Here is a 22,353-nt window from a genome sequence, read left to right on the forward strand (position 1 = left end):
AGCACATGGAATCATAGGGATGTGCTGACTGGCCGACCCTTCCCAGTTCCTCAGAACAGTCCTCACCAGAATTTGATCACAGTGAACCAAATGGGGACTTTAGAAAACACAGTGGTTTGTTGTTTTTTTTCCCCCCTTTTGTTGCTTTCTTTTGTTTTTGTTTGTTTTGTTAATTCCCTGTCATTGGCCTCCCACCAAAGCTCACTGCCTGTTGGGAATTGCGTGTTTGTTTGATTGGAGTTCACCTGCCACTGTCCCTGGGCAGCCAGGCAGTAGTCATGTCCGTGGCTTGCTGTAAACTGAGTTGTCGAGTAGCCTTGTTTTAGTGACTTCTGGGTTCATTCTAACTCAGGAACAATGAGAAGCACTAGGTATCCAATTACTTAACCAATTATATCCTAATTATGAGAACAAAGCAAGAACACTTTGTGATTATGAAGTCATACAGGCCTTCCTAATAAATCTCTATGTTTTAATTAGATGGCTATAATACCTATCAAATTGAGATTTCTTTTGGATTTTGAGCCAACAGCCTGTAATGTTTCTTTATTAATTTTGTCAAAGATATAGGCATACTACATGGCTTAACTGTTTGGGTGGGGCCAGCTCCTTTCACTACTTTCTCTGGACTTACCAGAGAAGTGTCGCGTTTTTCAGGTTTTTTTTTCTCTTATTTTATTTCCTTTTTCTTTCTAAAACACAAACAGTAGGTTTTCAAAGTTAGATGCTTCACATGCCGAAAGCTCCTTATTAGATCCTCCCGTGTCAGCAAACAGGTGTCTATGAGTGTTAAACATGCTGCATTTCATGCAGATATCAACGAGTGTGCTTTGGACCCTGACATTTGCGCCAACGGGATCTGTGAGAACTTGCGAGGCAGCTACCGCTGTAACTGCAATAGCGGCTATGAGCCAGATGCTTCTGGAAGGAACTGCATCGGTAAGTTCCTACGGATATGTGTCCAAAAGCCAATCGGGTCGTTTACTTCCATGGATCAGAGGAGAAACAATAATTAACGAGGAGCCCTAGAACTCCTGTAGCTTGTCTTATTGCCTTTGTATTGTGCATTGATACAAAATTATTCGAATTGAGTTCTGCAAGACAGCGTCGAATTTGATGGCGTACATGTATGTTTGAATAGTCTTTTCCCAAAGAGAGTGACTACAAATGAGTTACTCACCTACTGCCTCTCTGTAGTTATCTGAATCCTAAGTGTTTTCAGTGAGGTGTAGACTTCAAAGGCTAGCACACCTGATAGGTTGGGAAGGTGCGGTGACCCAGGTTGAAGGAACCTTGACTTTATCAGACAACCACTACTTATTGCTATGCCTAAATATGATAGCTGAGAGAAGTCTCTCTCTTTTGTAACTTACAAACGAATGTGGAAACCAAACTCCTGTGTGATTTATATTCAGCAGAAGGAAAGGGAGGAAGATAAGGAGACTTTCAGGTCAATGCTTTGTTAGTTTACACATTCGAGATATTGGATAAAATCAAAACTGTCCCACAGAACAATTGAGTCCATTTTTATAAAATGAGAATTATCAGAACTATCATTGTACATGATGCTTACAAATTACCCATAATGCTTTTTACAACCAAGCTATTGATGATTATGAGTAAAGAAACTTAATATCTGTGTTTTTCTAATGTTTTATTGCTTAATATACCCATTTGATCTCAAATCTAAGCTATATACAGATGAATTTAAATTATGTTCTTATTATTACATACTTAAATAGACTGTTATATACTTAAATGAACTAAACACATATAAGAAAGTGTACCAGACAAAAATTATTGAACAGTTCTAAAAATATGCAGATGGGCGAGGAGTTTGGAGCCATTGCTAGGAGCTTGCCTAGAATTTTGGAAGCCTTGGGTTTAATCCTCAGTACCACATAAACCAAAGGTGGTGGCACACACCTGTAATCACAGAATTTGGGAGTCAGAAAGATCAGGAATTCAAGCTCCATGACAACCATAGTCCCTGGTCAGTTGCTCTGGAAATCTTGTCTCAATAAATAAATAAATAGAAACCAAACCACCCTTTGTTCAGTGGAAGCAAAGGTACTTCCAAATGATAATGTGGGTGGGCCCTTTGAAAAACCAAGAAAATCCTGTGACCAGTCCCCCACAGAACTCAGGTCACACAGTTATGACACTTCACTTATGTGTGATGTTTGTTAAAGACTTATAGATGAAGAGATTGGAGAGAGGTTGCAGCAGTGAAGAGCACAGATTGTTCTCCCAGAAGACCAGGGTTCCGTTCCCAGGACCCACATGGTGGTTCATAGCTCTCTGTGACCCCGGTTTTCAGAAAATGTGATACTCTCTCTCGTTCTCCACATTGTATGCACACAGTGCACATACACACGTGCAGGCAAAACACATACACATACACACACACACACACATAAAATAAAAAACATGCAAGTCTTATCAAGTATTTGACTCATCATTTTCTTACCTATTTCTCATGGAATTGAAGTGTGCCCCTTAGCAAACATACATCAAAGTCCTCAACCTCGGTAACACAGCATGTGACCTCATTCAGGATTAGTTTTTTTTAAAAAAAATATATGTCTAATTTTTGGAGAATTTCATGTGCATACAATGCATGTTGAACATATGTCTCGTGCCCCTCCCCCAGTCCCTTCTACACCCATCCTCCCCCTTCTACTCTCCCACCCCCTCTAACTTCATCCGTTTTTTTTTTTTTTTTAAAAAGTAACCGATTGAGTTCAGTTTGTGCTGCCCATATATGCGTGGGTGTATACGATCATCCACTGAAGCATGGTCATCCTAGTGGGGGCCACACCCTTGAAGAAAAGTGACTGAGTTTATACAATTTTAACTTAAGAAGACATATTAAAAGATGGAATCAGAGCAAAATGTAACATTTTGTAGAGTGGGTAAGACTCAAGTGAAGCAGAAAGAATACTACCTATGGTGATGCTACGTGAAATCATTTCCTGATCCCTGTTTCGGTATCGTCATGGTGACACTATGCCATTTGACAAAGGGCAACTGCTTGCTAGAGCAAGAATGTCACTTTAAGCAAAAGAACTCCCTATTCCCAAGTGTGGTTATTATTTCTTCCTCTTGGTAACCAAACTTGCCGATAAGAAGTTGGTGCCTGTAACCTCAGTCCACAGTGAGTGAATTCGATGCCAGCTGGAGCTACAGCATGAGATCTGTTCCAAATACAGTGAGATAAAGTTAATGTGAACGTTTGAACTGTAGGTTTTAAACCGTCTTCCCTGGGCCGTTCTGGATGGCCAGAGGAATGTACGAAATGCATCAACAGTCCTCCGCTACGAACTCCTCTTCCTTAGCTGAAACACAATGGGAAAATTTCCCATAACCGACTCTTAATGCATTCCTGGAATTTTAATAGAAAAAAAGATGAAAAATACCGTATTCTTATTATGTGTAAGTTTATTGGCAAATGAGTTTCACTATCTATTATATTTTATCAGTGCTTTAAATGTAAAAATAAACCTAGCATAATCGCTTTTAGGGAGTGGGGGAAGGTAACTGAGGAACAAAGACTGAGCCCTTGCTAAGTCTGACACATTTCCAAGGACTTCAGAAGATCGTAAAAGCCTCCACCAGCATAAGAATAAGGTACCCACTGAAGAGCACAGAATGTGTTTGCTCTAATGTGGCATAAAAACACTGAGTCAGAGAAAAGAGTGAGGGACAAAACCAATAAAAATAAAGCGTAGGTGGTTCATGTGATGTTCCTTAACCATGTCCCCCTCTTGTCTTCTGCTGACTGCTTGCAGACATTGATGAGTGCTTGGTAAACCGGCTGCTTTGTGACAATGGCTTATGCAGAAACACCCCGGGGAGTTACAGCTGCACATGTCCCCCTGGCTACGTGTTCCGAACAGAAACGGAGACCTGCGAAGGTAAGGGCTGGGCTATCTTCCTTGACCTGGCATGTCTGAGCCCCAGAAGCACCTCAAAATACATCAACAGCAGTCATAGTAAAGGGACCTCATCAAAATATGTGTGAGAGAATGTCTTCCCTGTTTTATGATCTCTGTCTGCGTATTTGAAAGTTCTGGAAGTGGCATTCATGTAAACAGTTTATAAACACTGTTGGTTTGTTCCGTTCACATAGGTGATCATCAGGCCATTGGAAAAACCAACAGAATGAACAGTATAACTTCACTCATTCAAATAAAATATCTGATTTTGTTCACTTGGTTTACCCTTTAAAAAATAAATCACTGTGACACAGTAACCTAAAAACCTACATTCCAGAAGTATTCCGCGGCTAGCCACTTCGTTGTGAAGTGGATGGTTGATAGTGTCAAAACCTTGACCTAGAAAAATATTTGGAGCCTATGTGAACCTAATTCCTCCCTGAAATATATAGTCTATGGAAATTATCCTTTCCGCTTGACTAGCTGAAGGATATCATTTGGGTTTGTAGCTCTAAATTAGGTCAATATTTTAAAACCTCGTTTTTTCTGCCCTGAGTTTCTGCGGTACAAGCTTCTTGAACAAGTTCAGTGCTTAAGGAGGCCTCCGTTTTCAGTGGGACTTGGGCTATGATGTGAGTGCATTCAGGGATGCCTTGATATCTTGATCCCAGTTCTGTTTCTTAGCTACCATTCATTCTCTTCCGTCAGTGTCTAGGATGGGGGCCTGCAGACAGCTCCTATAATATGCTCAAATCCAGCTACCACTTCCAAATAGTAGCTCATTTTAAGAAAGTTGATATTAATTATTGCAGAATAACCCTTTCCTTTTCTGTGGATGGGATTGTTCCTCGGTGACTCCACACCCAGGGAACATGCAATAGCATTGTTATAAGGTGGGGGGAGATGTTAGCATCTTCTTTTCATCTTCTTCTTTAACTTCAAAGCATTCTTGTGGACAGAAGCAAGTTAGGACTATTGAACAAGATGCCAAAACACAAATGTCTCAGCTGAAGCCAAAGGAATGCAATTACAAGGCGCAGTTCTAAGTTTGGATTGAGTCGGAGGGACCTCTGAAAAACAGTAATTAACCAGTGTGTATGGGGTGGGGGGATAGTCATTTGCATAAAATCACATTTTCCTAAACTGAGCTAAGATAATTGTTTCCCTTATTGTCTGGCAGGACACACCCATCCTTTCTGGGTTGGAGTACTTGTCTTCTCCACAGATGGTCAGGGCATCCTCTAAGAATGAGGGGCATCTGTTGGTAAACCCTGCTAGGTTCTGCAACTATACACGTGACGTTTTCTATTTCCTGGCTTCCATTCACACTCCCATCACCAATTTTCCTTCAACATTCTCTGAGAAAAGTTTCTCTAGAGCATTTGCCTGTATTGCTTGCCCCTCAACCCAGTAGGGTAAAATAAGGGATTACAGTGGTTTTGTTTTTCCTGGATATCCAACACCTCTGCTACATTTTACCAATTTGGTTCTCTGTTAAAGGGTAAGTTTCTCTAAATCTCAGGAAACGTAGAAAGTAAGGGTAGATGAGATGTCCTCTCGATTAGCTCAGAGCTATCGATGATTAAAGGCTAGCTTCCCATCTGGCACATGCAACCATTTTCTCTGGCGACGGCATGAGGCAGAGAGTGGGAACCAAGTGACTGGGGTCTGGTTCTGTGGTGTGTACACTGACTTGTCAAAACAAGCAAGACAGAGTTGAAAGGCATTGATAGGTAAAGTACCAAACAGGTAGAAGACAGAATGACACCTAGTAGCAAAATGCTGGCTTGTCGCATAAATGGTAAGTCACTTCAGTGGCAAATCAGACAACAAGGAGGGTAGAGATGTCTTGACTTTGTTCAAAGAGCACTTGTTCCCACAAACCTCAGTCTTTCCTTTGATATGGAAATGACTTTTATCTGGGGTTCATAGGAAAGGAGTCCATAGTATATGAATAAAGATGAAATGGTTGAAAAATATTTTGGTTCCAACCTTATGATGTTGGTGGAAATTTTAAAAAAATAATCAGTTAGCCTGGAAACTTACCCAGCTAACCATTTTACCCAGTGTTATTTGCCTTTCATTTAAAGTGTTCCCCCAAACTACATATGTACCGACCAGGGGGCCTCTCCTCTCTTGTCTCCTTGAGTCTCCTGACTTCCACCATTGGGCACAGCCAATTTGTCAGCCTGCTCTCTCCTCTCCAGTCTTCCTGCACTAATTTCCATGGGCTAGACAGAGAATTGGTACCAGACTTTTTGCAAATTTCAGCTTTTTGTGTATGTGTTTTCTCTGTTCGCTTACTCCATTTGTAATTCATGGTTTCAGTAGATTAATTTAAATATATAATAAGCAACAGTACCAATAAGCAGGAGGCTTCTCTGTATTTTAGACTGAGGTTACAAAAGAATGATTTCATTTTGCTTGAGCTTGGAGAGTCTGTGAAAGTTAAAATTTTTACATCCAGGACTGTGGTTTCGATTGTGTTCCCAGTGACATAACTAGTTCAATGTAAACCAGATGTGCTTTGAAGTTTATTTCCAGAAATGTACAGTGAACTGTTTCAATTTTTGGTTCCATGACATTTATACCATAAAAACATTGTATTTAAGGGAAAACTAAATAGCTGATATTTGTAGTTGTCGCTGTATGTGTTTATAGTTTTTGAGTTGGCCATTGCTTAATTCAAAATGGGTATTTGTAAAACTATGACACCAGCCCTTCTTTTGGTGGGGGGGGGGCTCTCACAAAGGAATTAGTTGGAGAAATAAATGTGGGATACCCTCAGATTGCATATTTCTTGCTCATCTCGTTTCTTTTGTACTTAAATTTTCATGAAAAGGTTTCAATACTTTTCATTGCAAAGCCTTACCTTTGAATTAGTCTTATAAATACTTGTATTGTTCTTTCAAGAAGTCCTTTTCCATTGCAAGCAACCTGAAAGCAAAATGCACTCACATTTCCCACAGTAATTGTTAGTTCAAGAGCTAAATTAATACCTGAGCTCATCTCTAGACACCCTGAAGTGACAGTAATTACTCTCTACAGAGATTTTTTTAATTAAAAATGTAATTATATAATTCTCTTCTCTCTCTCCAGCTCTTCCCGTGTCCCTGCCTCTCAAGTTCATTGCCTCTGTCTCTTTAAATGTTGTTACATGTGTATGCATCTAACTATAACCTGCTCAGTCCATATGATGTTGTTTGTATGCACATGTTCTTCAGGTGACCACTTGGTATTGAGTAACCAGTTGGGGCATCTTTCCCACTCTTAACATTCCTTACTTGTGTATAGTCCTTGGTTTAGGGTTTAAGCCCCAATGAGATTTCCCCCTTCCTTTGCTAGAACACCTCTGGTATTTGAACATAGACTTTTGAGTTGGTATTTTTATCCCAATGACTGGCAGACAGCTCTGAGCCTGTCCCTTTCAGGACTGGTTTATTTACATTTCACTGAGGTAGTAAGGAGCAAGCACTGGGGCCTTCTAGCTTTAGCTACAATATTTTAAAGAAAAGCAGTGTCTATATTAAATCCAAAGATTTGTGTAGAGGGGAATATCTCCTTGGGATCTCAGAGACCCTTCTGTTTAACCTAAAAGTGTTGAGGTACATTGCTGTATTGGGAATAGTTAAGCAAAGATAGATAATTAAGTGGCTGCCTTTGTAACTGAGTAATTGGATTTTATGGAAAGTGGCTTTGATGTTATCATTCATATTTTAATTGAGACCTGTGTCTACCTTTTATTAATTCATATGGTATGCTATTTAACTTTGAGAATTCTTCGTCACCTCTTGAACATGTAGGTGTACTATGACTCTATTTGCTTTTGGCATCAACGGAAAGTGCTTAGGTTACTGGTATATGATTTGATTTAAGACTAGAAGCGGTAATAATGAAGTCCTACTAGATGCAATTTAAATTTGTTTTCTTTCTTTTTGTATTGGTTCTGGAGATTAAATTTAGCGCCCGAGGCATGCGCTCCACCAACAAGCAACTCCTCCACCCTGCCCCAGCCCTAGTTTTCCTAATTTATGTCTCACTAAAGTTAATTGTGTAAAGTAACTCATTAAGTAATCATGTGACTGTAAATGGCTGGAGAAAGAGAATGGTGAATGGAGACTGTGGAGAATTCCGTAGCCAGGATGAATATCCCTGTCCTTGTTTCTTGGGTTGCCTCTAGGAATTCAGAATTAAAGCCAATGTTGGTATGCTTTTGTCTTCAGACTTCAGAGAATCTAAGAGACAGAAAATAATAAAGCTTTGTTGTGCCAGTGGATTGCACCTGAGTGACAACCAAGAAGCAAACCAAAGCAGCTATATATAGTTAGAGTCGTAGAAGGTGCATATACTGAATCCTTTTCCAAACAGGGTGTTCCTTATGGTCCTACTGAGGGTCCAGTCAAGTAGATGTGTAACCACATTGTAGAACATGTCTTCATTCCCCATTCACTTTAGGCCTTGCAGATCCATATTAAAATTATAAGAGCCAAGTTTAGCAGACATCCTGGCATAGCGCGGCTTGCTGGAATAATATTTTCCAGAAACGCATGGCAGCTCTAACGGAATCTTTCCCTTCTGCCTTGTAGACGTAAATGAGTGTGAGAGCAACCCGTGTGTCAATGGGGCCTGCAGGAACAACCTCGGCTCTTTCCATTGCGAGTGCTCGCCCGGCAGCAAGCTCAGCTCCACTGGATTCGTCTGCATCGGTGAGCTTCCTACAAGGATTCCATGTGAAGGTCTTTCCCTATCTCAGCCTCCCTGTGGTAGAGACAGAAAGAACAGGAGGAGAGCGGAAGAGCGGAAATCAGGAAGGCTTTTAAACCTTTCCATTCCAGAGCACCCCCTTTCATGTCAGTAGATACATGATGCTGTGGTTGTAGGCATTTCTATAGATATATAGAAATACAGAGAGAATACACACACACACACATACACACACACACACACACACACACACACACACACACATTTCTTATCCTTCAAATGTTTTAGGCACCGGTACCATCAAATCCCTATCACAGATCTTTAAACCCTCTTTTGTAATCAAAGATGATGGAATTTGGATTCAGTTCAGAGGATAAGAATTTGAAGATTTTTAACCAGGAACACGAAGAAGGAGTTTAGTATTTTCCTTTCTCTCATCCATCATCTTCCAAAGCAAAGAAGATAAGTGTTCTTCTGATTTGGAAAATCTCTATGGATAAAAACATGACTCAAAATCGCTAAGGCCAGTTCTTTTATTCCTGATTTTGTTCCAAGATAGGATATTGATGTATAGTCCAGGCTGGCCTAGAACCTGACATAGGGCAGGCAGATTGGGAACTGACAATTCCCCTGTCTCAACTTCGCAGATCCTGGGATTGCAGGCAGGGGTCAATGTGCCTGCTCAACACCAGGTCTTGGTGATGGTACAGAATGTGTACAGAGTGTGAGAGTGTGATCTGGGAATAAATATTGTGTATAAGGATAGGTCTACCCCGGTCATTGCTCCCTCCATCTAGTGGCATGCCACAATCCCCATGCCTACCTAATACCTACCTTTAAAGGAAGCTACACAGTACTATATACATGGGAAAGTTCTTGTTTGTTGTCTAGCCAAAATCAATTAGTATTTCATAGTTAAGTAAAAGATACAAGTGGTTTCACCATTGTCTCCATAGACAACTGGGTGCTATCTTACTTGCTTGCTTTTAGTTAGAAATGAACAAGGCCCAGATTATCAATGGAACCCTCTTTGGAGACATGACACTCCTGTCTTCATTTCCTAGTGAAACATGGCCACCGGAATCTGAGCATTGGTTGGTTCTCCTATCAAAAATTAGTTGCCACATGCCTTGGGCAGGGCTGCACGTTTTTGTTTTTCTTTTTTTAGTTTTTAAATCTAATTACCGGTGTTGGGTATGAGGTTAGGATCTGTAAATCAGAAATATTTTTCAAAGGCACAATTTCCAGCTAAGATGGAGTCGTTTTTATTATATAAAGGAAATGAACTCAGCATCAGTCAATTAATAGTCAGAAAACAATCTGTATGCCACTTGAGCATCAAAGGTTTCCTCCTTTCTGTTTCATCATATAGACTTTTATCATCTTGGCCTTTTGTCCTTATAGTTATTAATGAAACAAAGACGTTTTATTCACAAATCATTAAGTCATTCTTCCATTTGCCAACAACTAAACACCACCACATTTCCCCAGCCAATGTCTTAAGCTTTTCATTCATTACAATAAAATTTGAATGTTTCCGTTGGCTTTTTCTTTTCCACAGTGTGAATTCCAGGAATAGAACTCAGGTCGTTGGGCTTGTTGGCAGGCACCTTTACCCACTGAGCCATCTCTCCAGCCTGCCTCAAGCATGTTTTCAATGGGGCTACCTAATCAGTGATTACCCAGCCACCTCCAGTCACAGGGTATAAGCCACAGGGCATAAGGAATGAAATTTCTTCCTTGTGGTTACTAAAGTCAGACCATTTGTAACTTCACTGGGTTCTAAGAATAGTTATGGACTTTGAGTTAATCCTTCAGAAACACTAAAGATTATCTTAAGAGATTTTCTAAATGTTTAAAAGACAATTGTATCCTGGTTGGTGGTGTTAGACACGAGAGAACAATGTATTTTTGATTCAGCTTCCCTGCGTTGCTCTGTTCTGGTTCCACAGTGCCATTAGAATCCACACCTGTGTCCCTTGTCTTTGTCCCAGGTCTGCATGCATTCTTGCCCCGTGTCTGCATGCATTCTTGCCCCGTGTCCCTAACTCCCATAGACATAAAAGAAAAGCAGCTTCTCTGCTATTGGATCCCATGGTTTATTCCTTATGGTAGACTATTAGCAAAGAAGTCTGTCACCCACTTTCTCAGAATTTGCATTGCTGAACATTCCAAGTGCAACTGTTTTCTGGCTCTTTTTAAATTATTGTTATTATTTGCTATGTCATTCTTATTCTCCTGACCTCCACCCTGAAGTTTATCACCAGTTGGTCCTTGATCTCCTTGCCTCCCTGTGTGCACTCACCCCTGTTTCCCAATTTCATGGCTCCATCCTCATCCTTCCAGTAATTCTAGGCTTGTATTTCTACCTGTTTCCCTATGGATGTCTCGTGACATCTCAATAGAGCACATCTAAAGCAAGGCTCTGATTTTTAAACTCAACCCTGTTTCCTAGACACATATTTATCTTCATCAATGGAAGCGCCATTCGTTCACCTGCTGTCCCAAATTCTGCTCTTTAGCATTGATACCTTGCTCCCAAACTCCACATTGAATCCATGGGCATGATCTTTTGATTTTGTTTGCTGGTTACCCATATTTCTGCTACTTTTCACTCCCACCCATTTCTTCCAATTTTAAATTTAATTCTTTTAGGATAGCTTAACATAGTAATATATTTCACCCCAGCATCTTCATATACACATCCTATCTTACTGTGTTCTTCTTCATTTTCCCCTGTCCTTATCACTGTCTCTATACAAACTAGTTAGGGTTAGGTTAGGGTTAGGATTAGAGTTACATTAGGGTTAGGGTTAGATTTTTGCCAAACCAAACACTGCCCCAAAGGAAAAAGCAAAGACAAAGGAAAAAGAAAGCTGCTGCTCAGGTCTTCCTATACCCTCACCCAGCTCCACCAACACCTTCAGCTTCTCCCACCCTTTCACTCAGCTCCTTCCAAACCCTCAGCTGCTCCCACACTCATCCAGCCCTGCCCACACTCTGAATTCCTCATCCATCTTCACCCAGCCCTCCCACATTCTTGCCCACAACATTTTGTAAAAGGTCAAAAAAGAAAGAATTGTTCCTTTAGTTTAATCCCTAGCACCAAAAGAGTTGGGCCATGGCAGCTTCTTGTGATATACACAGGCATTGTAATTACTTCTCTCTTAGTTCCCGCTCTGGATTTATGAAATCACTTTTGTTTTTGTTTTATTGTAGAATTTAAAAGGAAAGCTTTGCAAATAGGAAGTAAAACTTTGCAAATAGAATTAAATGCGATTCCAGTACCTTCTGTGGGAATGTACTTTGGTATCCCTCAGTTGTGAGCAGCGGTATGTTCTTAAGGGCTTGTCATCAGATTCATCTGAGGCGACTGTCACGAGTTCAGATTTCTTAGCTGCACATCCCAGAACTCTATTGATCATATTGTGCCCACTTAACTGAAAGCCACAACTGTACAAAGAAAGTTAAACACATGGATGTCTAGGAAGTTACTAGTGGCCCTGTTAGTTTGGAATAAATTTACTGCCATTGCTTCAGAATCAGTTGTCATTTGCTCTTTGTTCAGTTAAAAATCCGTTATTCTGGCCAAAGCTTCCCTAACCACTGACCTTTCCCTTTCATACATGTGAAGTCGCCAGCTCGATGTCCATGGTCGCTCACTAGGATTTTACTATTTAAAAGCAGTTAAATGAGATATGGAAACATTTTAACAATTAGGAGTAGCTATCTTGGGCAGTCAGATTGCTAGATTTTTATATCTTATTTATATTTCTCTATGCCCTCAAATCATTGATGATCAATAAGTATATATTAGTTTTAGCGATAGAGCTAAAATTACAGATAAGAATGCAGGAAAAAGTACCGAAAAGAAAGCAAGGGATGACTGGCGTTTTCACCTTTGTGTGTGATCATCATACATTTGTCATCTTTGGACTTCTTTTTTTTTTCAGACTTTTTCCAAGTTATTAATCAAATAAATGTCCACAGTTAGGGAAATACTGGCTCTTCTAGAATAGAATGTAGAGTTTGACTGGCTTGTTCAATGAAAATTGACCAAGGGAATAATGAAAATGATATACATTTGTTCTTAACTGTCAAAGCACATACCATAGAGGTTGTTTCTTTCTCCCTGTGTTATGGTGTCGTCATGGCAATGTACCATATTTCTAATACCAGAATGAACCCTAGGGCAATAGTGGTTGTTTCTCTATGGCTTATTAATAGATACAGTCGTGTTAATAGCCACACGGTATGGGATAGTGCAGTTCAGTATTTGACTTATGCCACATTTAAACGCAGGCACATGTCAATATGTTCAAAGAATGTGGTGTCAAAATGACTTTAAGAATTAATACTCATGTATCTTTTCCCACTGTAACCAATCCCTTTGGTGTCAGAGAGTTTTCTTCCCAGGTAAGAGCTTCCCAACCTCTCCGATTCCTTTTCAGACAGCCTGAAAGGGACTTGCTGGCTCAACATCCAGGACAACCGCTGTGAGGTGAACATCAATGGGGCCACCCTGAAGTCCGAATGCTGTGCCACTCTTGGAGCTGCCTGGGGGAGCCCCTGTGAGCGTTGTGAGCTAGGTAGGCACTCGACCTGGCCCTCTGAGCTGTTGGCTGGAACGTCATTTCCGAGTCAACGGACTTCCGTTTTCACAGTGTGTCTGCAATGAGGAAGACTGTTGTTGTCTTCTCTCCAAAAATGTCTTCCCAGGTGGACTTCATTCTCCTTTAGAAATGTACAACTTGAGTTCTCCTTTGAGTGTGAGCAGACCTCCTAGGTATCTTAGACCTGGAAGAAGAATTGGCTCAAACCCTGGGTCCTCGTTTGGATGAGTCCCAGGAGGACAGGACGGCCTTGTCCTTGAGGCTTTGATTCATCTGCTTCTCATTCATTTGTCAGTTTGAGTAGCGAGGCGTTGGAAGAGAAGCAGCTGCAATCCGGGTCAACGCTGGTGGTGCCACCCCTGCAAGAAGGAGCTTTCTGATCTGAAGGCAACTGGTCCTCAGCCTCTGCCACCCAGCTGCCAATTTTAGTTCCTTCCCACTGAGCCTGGCAAATGTATTTCTTCTCTTTTAATCATGAAGTAAAATTCTGTCCCATTCTTATAGATGCAGCTTGCCCAAGAGGGTTTGCCAGGATCAAAGGTGTGACTTGCGAAGGTGGGTGCAATGCTGGAATGGAACACATCCTTAAAGAAGCGCACCCATTCTCTGTCCGCCCTCTTAAGGAGCTAGTCACTCTTCTCAAGACCCTTAAGATTTCAGTTAAAATAGCTCAGTGTAATCAACGTGGTGCTCTTGGGAAACAGCTTCAAGGTTCCCATTTCTCCTCTTTATACAGTCAGTTCATAAGGAAGTCCCCAGCCTTCAAGGCACAGAACAGCTGGCAAGGGAGCATGTCTGGGCTGCGCTTTTATGGACAGCAAGGCCGTGGTCGTCTGCACAGCTGGTGCCCGGGAAAGCTGGTGGCTGCGCGGTGGAATATTTTTGCTTTAACCAAAGCAATAACCCACACCACCGGGTTGCAGATTGAATGCCCTCACTACACAGGAAATGAGGCTACACCTGCTTTTGCTATTTGTAACGTCTTTATCCTTCTGCTTGCCGCGTTTCCCCACAGATGTTAATGAATGTGAGGTGTTTCCTGGCGTCTGTCCAAATGGACGCTGTGTCAACAGCAAAGGCTCTTTCCACTGCGAATGCCCTGAAGGCCTCACGCTGGATGGAACTGGCCGTGTGTGTTTGGGTAAGGCGCATGCTTTCCTGTCCACATACATGAGGCTCACCATCAGCTCCCTGTCCTCTGGACCAGTCCAAAACCCGAGTCTGTACTGGAGACATTTGCTTTAAATGAGATACTGCTTGAGAGGAAAACCACTCCAAGATATTAAAGTATGTGCTTTATTAAAAAGGTTTCTCTTTAAAACATATTTTTATAATAAAAAAAGATCACTTAAACTTTAGTTTCTGATACTTTAGACAAGTTGAGTTAGTCCTCTTATATTAATAGAAGAAAAGTAGGCACATTTTTGAACCTAGAATTTAAAGTTAGCATGTACCAGCTCACTGCAACTGTACTTTCCAGATAAAGGGGGAAGGGAGGTGCAAAGGTGTGTCAACCATCCTGCTCCCCCCTCTACCACCATTCAAGAGTTTTCCTCATGCTTTGTTTCCTAAAGATCTCAAATGTGCAGATTCTTTATCAACACTGTACCTGTGGTGGTTTGGCCTCAGTCTTTGTCAGGGTCATCGCTGTCTGAATTTGAATTTCATAATAGAAAACTAAGAAACTTTCGTTTATCTTGTGTTCTATGTAAGCAACAATTTTTGCTTGCATAGAGGTAACTTTTTCCAGTAAGCTATGGAGTGGTAAAGTTTTTGAAAGGACTGGAGTTATCACAGGACACTCCAAGTTCAAGTTCTTAGCTCCAAGGAGATTTATTTGCCCCAGGGGGGAAAAGAAAGGGGGTAGGAGACAAGGGGGAAGAGAGAAAGGGGAGGAAGGAGGGAAAGAAGGGGAGCAGGGCACTCCCACGCGCCAGTCAAAGTGTTTACGCATCTTTCTCTGCCCATGCTCTGGCCATTTCCATTCCCGGTGGAAATACTGATATGAACGTAAAGGCGCAGATCTACTCTTCCAGATAGAAAGACTCTGTACATTCTTAGCTCATTATTACCCTGTCTTCTCACAACATGACTTCTGAACAGATTGCTTCAGTGGTCCCCAGACTCCCTGGGCTTAACTAAATTCTTCACATGTCGTGAAGATCCCTGCTTCCCTAGTGTCTGTGCCGGGTGAGGCCAACTCATAGAGACCAGTGTTTGGGAAGCTGTGCTAACCTCCCACTCCCACACTGGGAAGTGGCAGAGTGTGTGACGTTTGCTTCATGTTAATGAGGACATACTGCATGGAAGACTCAAAATGAAACGAAAGAGGGAAATGCTCCTTCATTTTAAATGGTCAATCAAATGATTTGGCCCCTTTATGGTGAAGAAGCTGATAGGTCTATGTGGTTCAGGAGAAAACCCAGATCCGAAATTTGTTAATAACAGAACAAAACCCCCTTGAAGTAAAAACATAATGTTTTAGTAAAGCAAAATCAATAGGTTTGACCAAGTTGCAAATGGGCTGCAGCAAGGATGCAGCTGACCATTGCTGTTTATGACTAAACCCTCACAGGACTGACTGAACCCTCACAGGGCTGACTGGACCCTAACAAGGCTGACTGGACCCTCACAGGGCTGACTGGACCCTATCAGTCAGCCCTGTGAGGGCTGTAAAATGACTTTAAGCTGATGAAAAAGAAGAATCCATCATTAAAATTCTTTTTCCGATGAGGAAAATGCAAGGCCACGATCGCTGGCTAGCACACGGAAGTGCCGTGTCATCAGGAGAGCTTTTCAGGGTTCCTTAGGAGAGTCAAATAATCTGCTAAGAGCCCACTTTCACCCTCCCTCAATGACTGTGACCATGGAATCCATTCAAGGCAGTGACAGATTTCTCAGTGTAACTCGACCTGCAGGCCTACCGTCATGCACTGCTTTCTTGAGCTAACTTCACCCAACCCAACGCTGCCATTGCGGGAGAAAGGATCTTTAGGAGATGGGAGAGTTTTCATTGAGCACAGGTAGCCTGAGGCGCACAGGGAACAGATGCGGTAGAGGGACGGTCAGTGAGTGTTCCCACTTAGGCTCAGCCCCGCTTGCGCTCTCCGTGCAGATATCCGCCTGGAGCAGTGCTTCCTGAACTGGGATGAAGATGAATGCATCCACCCCGTTCCCGGGAAGTTCCGCATGGATGCCTGTTGTTGTGCAGTCGGAGCAGCTTGGGGCACGGAGTGTGAAGAATGCCCCAAGCCTGGCACCAAGGAATATGAGACGTTGTGCCCCCGGGGCCCAGGCTTTGCTAACAGAGGAGACATCCTTACTGGCCGTCCATTTTACAAAGGTAACTGCAAGCTGGCTCCTGGCCTGCCACACTACCAGGGTTCTCTCTTCGCTCTCTGAGAATGGGTTTTCTTTTCTTTTGTGTGTGTGTGTGTGTGTGTGTGTGTGTGTGTGTGTGTGTGTGTTTTAAATTGTTTTTATTGAGCTATATATTTTTCTTCACTCCCCTCTCGTTGTCCCCCCTCCCGTTCTGTCCTCTCCCACGATCCCCACCCTCCCAGTTTGCTCAGGAAATCTTGTCTTTTTCTACTTTCCATGTAAATTAGATGGGTTTTGTTTTGTAGCCAACCTAAGGTCTGAAACTATAAATTACATGTAAAAGAGTATGGATAGGAATCTGGGGAACTGAACGCCCATCATTTTCTTTCTCTGCTTCTACTGGCCCTCTCCTTTTCCTTTGACATGGCTTGAGGGGAGGTAGAACTGCCCAGTTCCTCAGCAGCAGAGAGATCCCTGTCCCCACTGTGCATCATAAGCAAGAGCCAGGTATTTAGGAGCAAGACTCAGTTGAGGGTGGAGAACCTTGTCCAAGACGAACAGGTTTCCTGTGCCATCTCTGTGGTCACTGCAGACCCCAGGAGCTGTCCCTGTCCAATGCTGCACGATTATTGCCCATGGTGATAGATTTTTAAGGTAAGGCAATAAAAGGACTCATTCCTGTCAACCAGCTCCACGGTTGGGCCTCACTCTGCTTTCAGATATCAACGAGTGCAAAGCCTTCCCCGGGATGTGCACCCATGGGAAGTGCAGAAACACCATTGGAAGCTTCAAGTGCCGCTGCAATAATGGCTTCGCCCTGGACATGGAGGAGAGAAACTGTTCAGGTAAGATGGCTTCTCTGCCTTAGTAAGCCCTAGTTTTCTTGCCTTTGCGGTGAGTATACAGCCTTCAAACGCCCATCTTCTCACTGAGAAGAGAAGCCCCCTTTCTCTCTCGTTATTATTACTTCCTTTTACAGAACTTAAAATCCGGTTCTCCAAATAATTTTGAGAGCTACAAAATCACACAAAGTGTTGCTTTGATGTTAAAATATGACCTGCAAAATATATGAGGACTAAAGAAGATCGCCATTGAGAGTCTGTGCCTGTTATATAAACTTGAAGAATATTCTAGTAATTGTTTTAGTGTGTGATACATGTGTTTTGGCTTATTTTCCTCACCTGCAAATGACATTCTTAATTAACCGCTTTACCTTGAGAAGAGATGAAGTTAGGAATGTTTCCGTTTGGTGACATGCAGTTTATTACAAATGCTTGGCCTAGTTGTCCACTGATTATACCAAAAGACTTCAAACTTCAGTTCATCAAAAGACACAGTGAGCCTGGTGTGCTGGCGTGTGCCTTCAATCCCAGCATTCAACAGGCAGAGGCTGGTGGATCTCTGTGAGACTTGATATTCCAGGCAGTCAGAGACATAGAAGGCCCTGCCGTGATATATCAATAAATATTTTAACATGCAATAAGATAGTGGCAGAAACATTTCTTTCATTGTGCCTTTTTTTTTAATGGCTCGTGTTTTCTTAACCATATTTTGTGTAGGTCCAACGTAAGTACTGAAAATATGCTACAGGTGTGAGGGTTTCTCATAAACTTTTTCAGAGTGCAGATACTGCGACTGGAATATAGAAAACATACCAAAACACAAGCATGTGATTTCTCTTTATTTTTTTTTAAGAGTTGGTAAGTAAGCACTTCTCTGCCGAATGGAACATGGATCGATCACTTTGTGGGTTTACTCCAAGGCCCCGCTGTGCCCACAGGCTCAGGCTTGAGGGGTGTGCTGTGTCTGCCTTGGAGGCTGCCTGTCTGTGTCCTGCCAGGCAGCCATCCCTCTTGGCATCAGGGTTCCAGGTCCCCATGCTCCTTTGACTGGAGGAGTAGGATGAACAGACTCACGCCTCGCTGGGTCTTCCCTTCACGAGAGCACACTGCCTCTCCACTTGGGCCGTGCAGAGGAGTCCCTTGGTCCGTTCTCTGTGACTACATCTCAGCCGCAAAGAGAAGGCCACATTTCAGAACTCAAAGACACACAGGCCCCCACCTGCCGGTTGGCCATGACAGTTTTGGCAGTTGGAGAAAGGAATGTGCCTTACGAAGGAGACAACGCCCGGCTCCACCCGATCATCTCAGAACCTTTCTTCCTCCTCTCAGTCCTGGTTTCCCAAGTCTCAGAACCGCAGCCCCTGACATGGAAGGCCCCGTGCCTCCAGCGCTCTCTTATCTCGTTCTGTGTTTTTCTTTCTCTTGAACACGGGGAGCAGACATCGACGAGTGCCGGATCTCCCCTGACCTCTGCGGCAGTGGCGTCTGCGTCAACACCCCAGGCAGCTTTGAGTGCGAGTGTTTTGAGGGCTACGAGAGCGGCTTCCTGATGATGAAGAATTGCATGGGTAAGCTCGGCCAGACCCCGCTGCTGCCTAGGACACCAGCCTTTTGCAGGCTGGGCTGCTGTGCCATGGCTGGCTTCAGAGCCATGGCAGCACCCTTGACCAGAGGTATGCTGAGGCCGAGAGCTCTCAAGGACAGACAAAATCATCTTCCTCAGACTGGAAGCAAGACACAGACTTCCCGGGGTGGGTCTGTTTTAAATGGGTAGCATTGTGGTGACCTCCAGCTTGTGTCCTGCCTTGCCAGTCCCATGAGAGTCGTACCTTGTAGTTTTGGTACTGAAGAATGTTTAGGCCACTACATCATATGAGTGACTTGTGGGACTTACCACATAAGATGTTGCCACTCTCAGGGGTGCAACCGTTTCACATTACAACGGGCATTGTTGTCTACAGATCTGTACTCGTGACTGACTTGAGCTGCAAGCAACCGTGAATCACAGATTAGACACTCCTAACTGTAATTCTTTAGGAGTCTTAGAATTTTTTTTTCAGTTGGATTTGAGCTATAAATGCTAAACGACTGGCAACAATATACAAACCCTTGGTTTATTGTGACATAAAGTCAATTTCATATAAGTAAATCTCATGAACCAGATTATTTTGTACAAGAAAATATTTCAGTGGCTTACTGTGTTGAGAATAAAAGGTTCATATTTTTTATATTGAAACAAAAAGGAAAACTTGTCCCACTTCTGATTGGATGTGTCGTTATGTCTGAGCCGCACACCTGCCTCCTAATCCCACTTCTCCTGTACTATATATGCAAATGTATTTTCCTCCGAGTTCTTCAATGGATCTCACGTTTTTACCTTTCAGACATTGACGAATGTGAACGTAACCCTCTCCTTTGTAGGGGTGGTACCTGTGTGAACACTGAGGGCAGCTTTCAGTGTGACTGCCCACTGGGACACGAGCTGTCACCATCCCGAGAGGACTGTGTGGGTGAGTGCTTCCCCTTCGTATAGAAATCCAGTAAGCACAATGGATAAAGATCATGAGTCAGTTCTAATGCATGTGTGATTCTGTGGCTCATTACAACCTGGAAATCCAAATTCTCCATATCTAGTTTCTAGACTGTTGAGCATTAGGCTGCTTTCTAAGAAAAGACCTCTATGCAAAGCCATAGGTTCTATTGTCCAGGCAGGATCGTGAGTAAACTGTCCAGGACACCTCCTGGATGTTGTTCGACACACACATCCATTCCTTGTTCTGTCCACATACCCGTTCCCCTAGTCAGTCAGAGTCCACATCTCACCCAGGGTCTGCACACCCACATCAGACCATGAGAGCTCCCTTGACACCTCATGCCGCAAGGCCTTCTACTAGCACCAAGTTCAGAAGGACGGCAAAGGTGAGAGCAGAGTGTCGGGGGCATTTGCCCATTCCCGCTGCTGACTTGTAAATCCAGAGGGTTGCTGTGTTCTAGTACACATCACATGCTGTCCAGCAGAGACTTAGCCAGGAAGCACCGGCCTCAGAATTGTTTGAGCACAGCTTGACAATGCACATGCATTTATTTAAAACCAGATAGATTTCGGTGCCGGTACATAAAATGAACCTTAGATAATATATTAAGGAGACATTTTCCAGTCAGATGAATTTCAACTTCTAAATATTTTTATTTTGATAATAGTGCAAGAGTTGACTTTACACTGGGGGTTGAAGAATTCATGGCTAGACATGCTGCAGGATAATGATGCAGGAACCTGTACCTGCATCTAGTTTGTCATAGCTTAAAGTTTATCCACCCTACAGTTGAGAAAACTGCCCTGCAAAAGAGTAATTTATATTATAAAATAAAGGCTTTGTAATATCTGCATTCAGGGACTATAAACATAAATTTATGTAGCATCATCTTCTAGGTAATTGTGTGAGTCTGAGATAATTTCTCATTATATCCAGTGGTCACTGTGTCTGACTTATATTCCTTTTGATGAGCATTTTGAATATGGAAATGGATCGCTCTGCCATGTCTGGGTGTTCTCTAGGAGTTTAATGATTTCTTCCACATATTTTGCCTGAGTTTTTATTAAGGCATTTGCCCATCTCATAAGGGCAGATTGTTTTAAACTAGCAGTTGTGGACTGAAGGCCCACATACCCAGGCACACAGACAGCTTGACGGAAACAAACATGTGAGGGTCTTGACTGTCCTAATTCTGTCCACTGGAACCAACGTCTTCCCTCAGGATAGCTCAAGTCCTGTAGGCAGCATCTGAATAGCTTTTGAAGACCACGTGCACACACCAGTGTGAACCCATGAAGTAAAATAAATAACAATAAGATTCATTTATGGCACACACTCTGTCCGTGCACTCTGTGACAGCAATGGCTAGCTGCATGTGGCTATGTCGTTGTAAATAAAATTAAATAACATTAAAAATTGCTCAATTATGTTATATACATTTCAAGGTTTAGTGGAACATGCAGTTCCATTTTGGAAACGGTAGACAGAGAAGGGGATGCTTCCAACACAAGAGGAAATTCTGGGGTCAGAAATAAGTGAACAGGGACCAGCATTTTCACCAAACCTCCCAGTCTGTCCTGTGCCCTACTCAGGCGGCACCTCTTTGGTAAAGCCTGCCCTTAAAGGCTCTTGTAATTTTGCTGTGGCATAAAGCATAATTCTGCTTGTCTTTTCTAGATATCAATGAGTGCTCCTTGAGCGACAATCTCTGTAGAAATGGCAAATGTGTGAACATGATCGGAGCCTACCAGTGCTCTTGCAATCCTGGATACCAGGCCACGCCAGACCGCCAGGGCTGTATAGGTAAGGGTGGGCCACACAGGTCTGCATTTCCCACCTCTCAGACCATTGAGCTTTGGCACCACATATGTCCTAAAGCCTACGAGGGTCCTTTGTACTAGGAATGAATGCAAGCAGGGGTCAGGTGGTTTGTGGATTTTGCAGAAACCCCGCTGTTCTTATTATAAAAAGTACTCCAAACTCCACAGTAGTTATATGTCTGGTTCTTTCTTCTTCATATAGTGGACTAAATAGAATGCTGTATAAAAGGAAGTGAAAGGGGTTAAGGGAGATTCATGGTATAAGCTTAATCAGTACCAATAGTATAGAGACAAATCCAAAGATACTCAAGCATCACCTGGTTGAAAAGAAGATACAGCAACCATTCCTTTGGACGAGCGTCTACTTGGCATCTAACGTGCGTGTGGTATCTGCACAGATATTGACGAATGTATGATCATGAATGGCGGCTGCGACACCCAGTGCACCAATTCGGAAGGAAGCTATGAGTGCAGCTGCAGTGAGGGGTATGCACTGATGCCAGATGGGAGATCGTGTGCAGGTACAGAAAAGATACACAAAATACGCATGCTACAGTTGCTCTGTTACAAATGTGGCTCCA

At 42.6% G+C, this 22,353-nt stretch overlaps 1 protein-coding gene across 1 annotated transcript in view; it reads left to right on the forward strand.

Moving 5' to 3' along the window:
• Positions 1–22,353, forward strand: part of Fbn2 (fibrillin 2) — a 203,007-nt gene that overhangs the window by 118,305 nt on the left and 62,349 nt on the right. The window contains exons 18-29 of the mRNA XM_087896051.1: positions 814–939; positions 3,792–3,917; positions 8,525–8,644; positions 13,094–13,231; positions 13,760–13,810; positions 14,271–14,396; positions 16,371–16,598; positions 17,296–17,421; positions 18,858–18,986; positions 19,803–19,928; positions 21,630–21,755; positions 22,171–22,293. Coding sequence (XP_087752177.1) covers positions 814–939; positions 3,792–3,917; positions 8,525–8,644; positions 13,094–13,231; positions 13,760–13,810; positions 14,271–14,396; positions 16,371–16,598; positions 17,296–17,421; positions 18,858–18,986; positions 19,803–19,928; positions 21,630–21,755; positions 22,171–22,293 — 1,545 coding nt within the window. The remainder of the gene's footprint in view (positions 1–813; positions 940–3,791; positions 3,918–8,524; positions 8,645–13,093; positions 13,232–13,759; positions 13,811–14,270; positions 14,397–16,370; positions 16,599–17,295; positions 17,422–18,857; positions 18,987–19,802; positions 19,929–21,629; positions 21,756–22,170; positions 22,294–22,353) is intronic.

This window comes from Myodes glareolus, chromosome 13 (assembly GCF_982192425.1).
Source record: "Myodes glareolus chromosome 13, mMyoGla1.1, whole genome shotgun sequence".
Lineage (NCBI taxonomy): Eukaryota > Metazoa > Chordata > Mammalia > Rodentia > Cricetidae > Myodes > Myodes glareolus.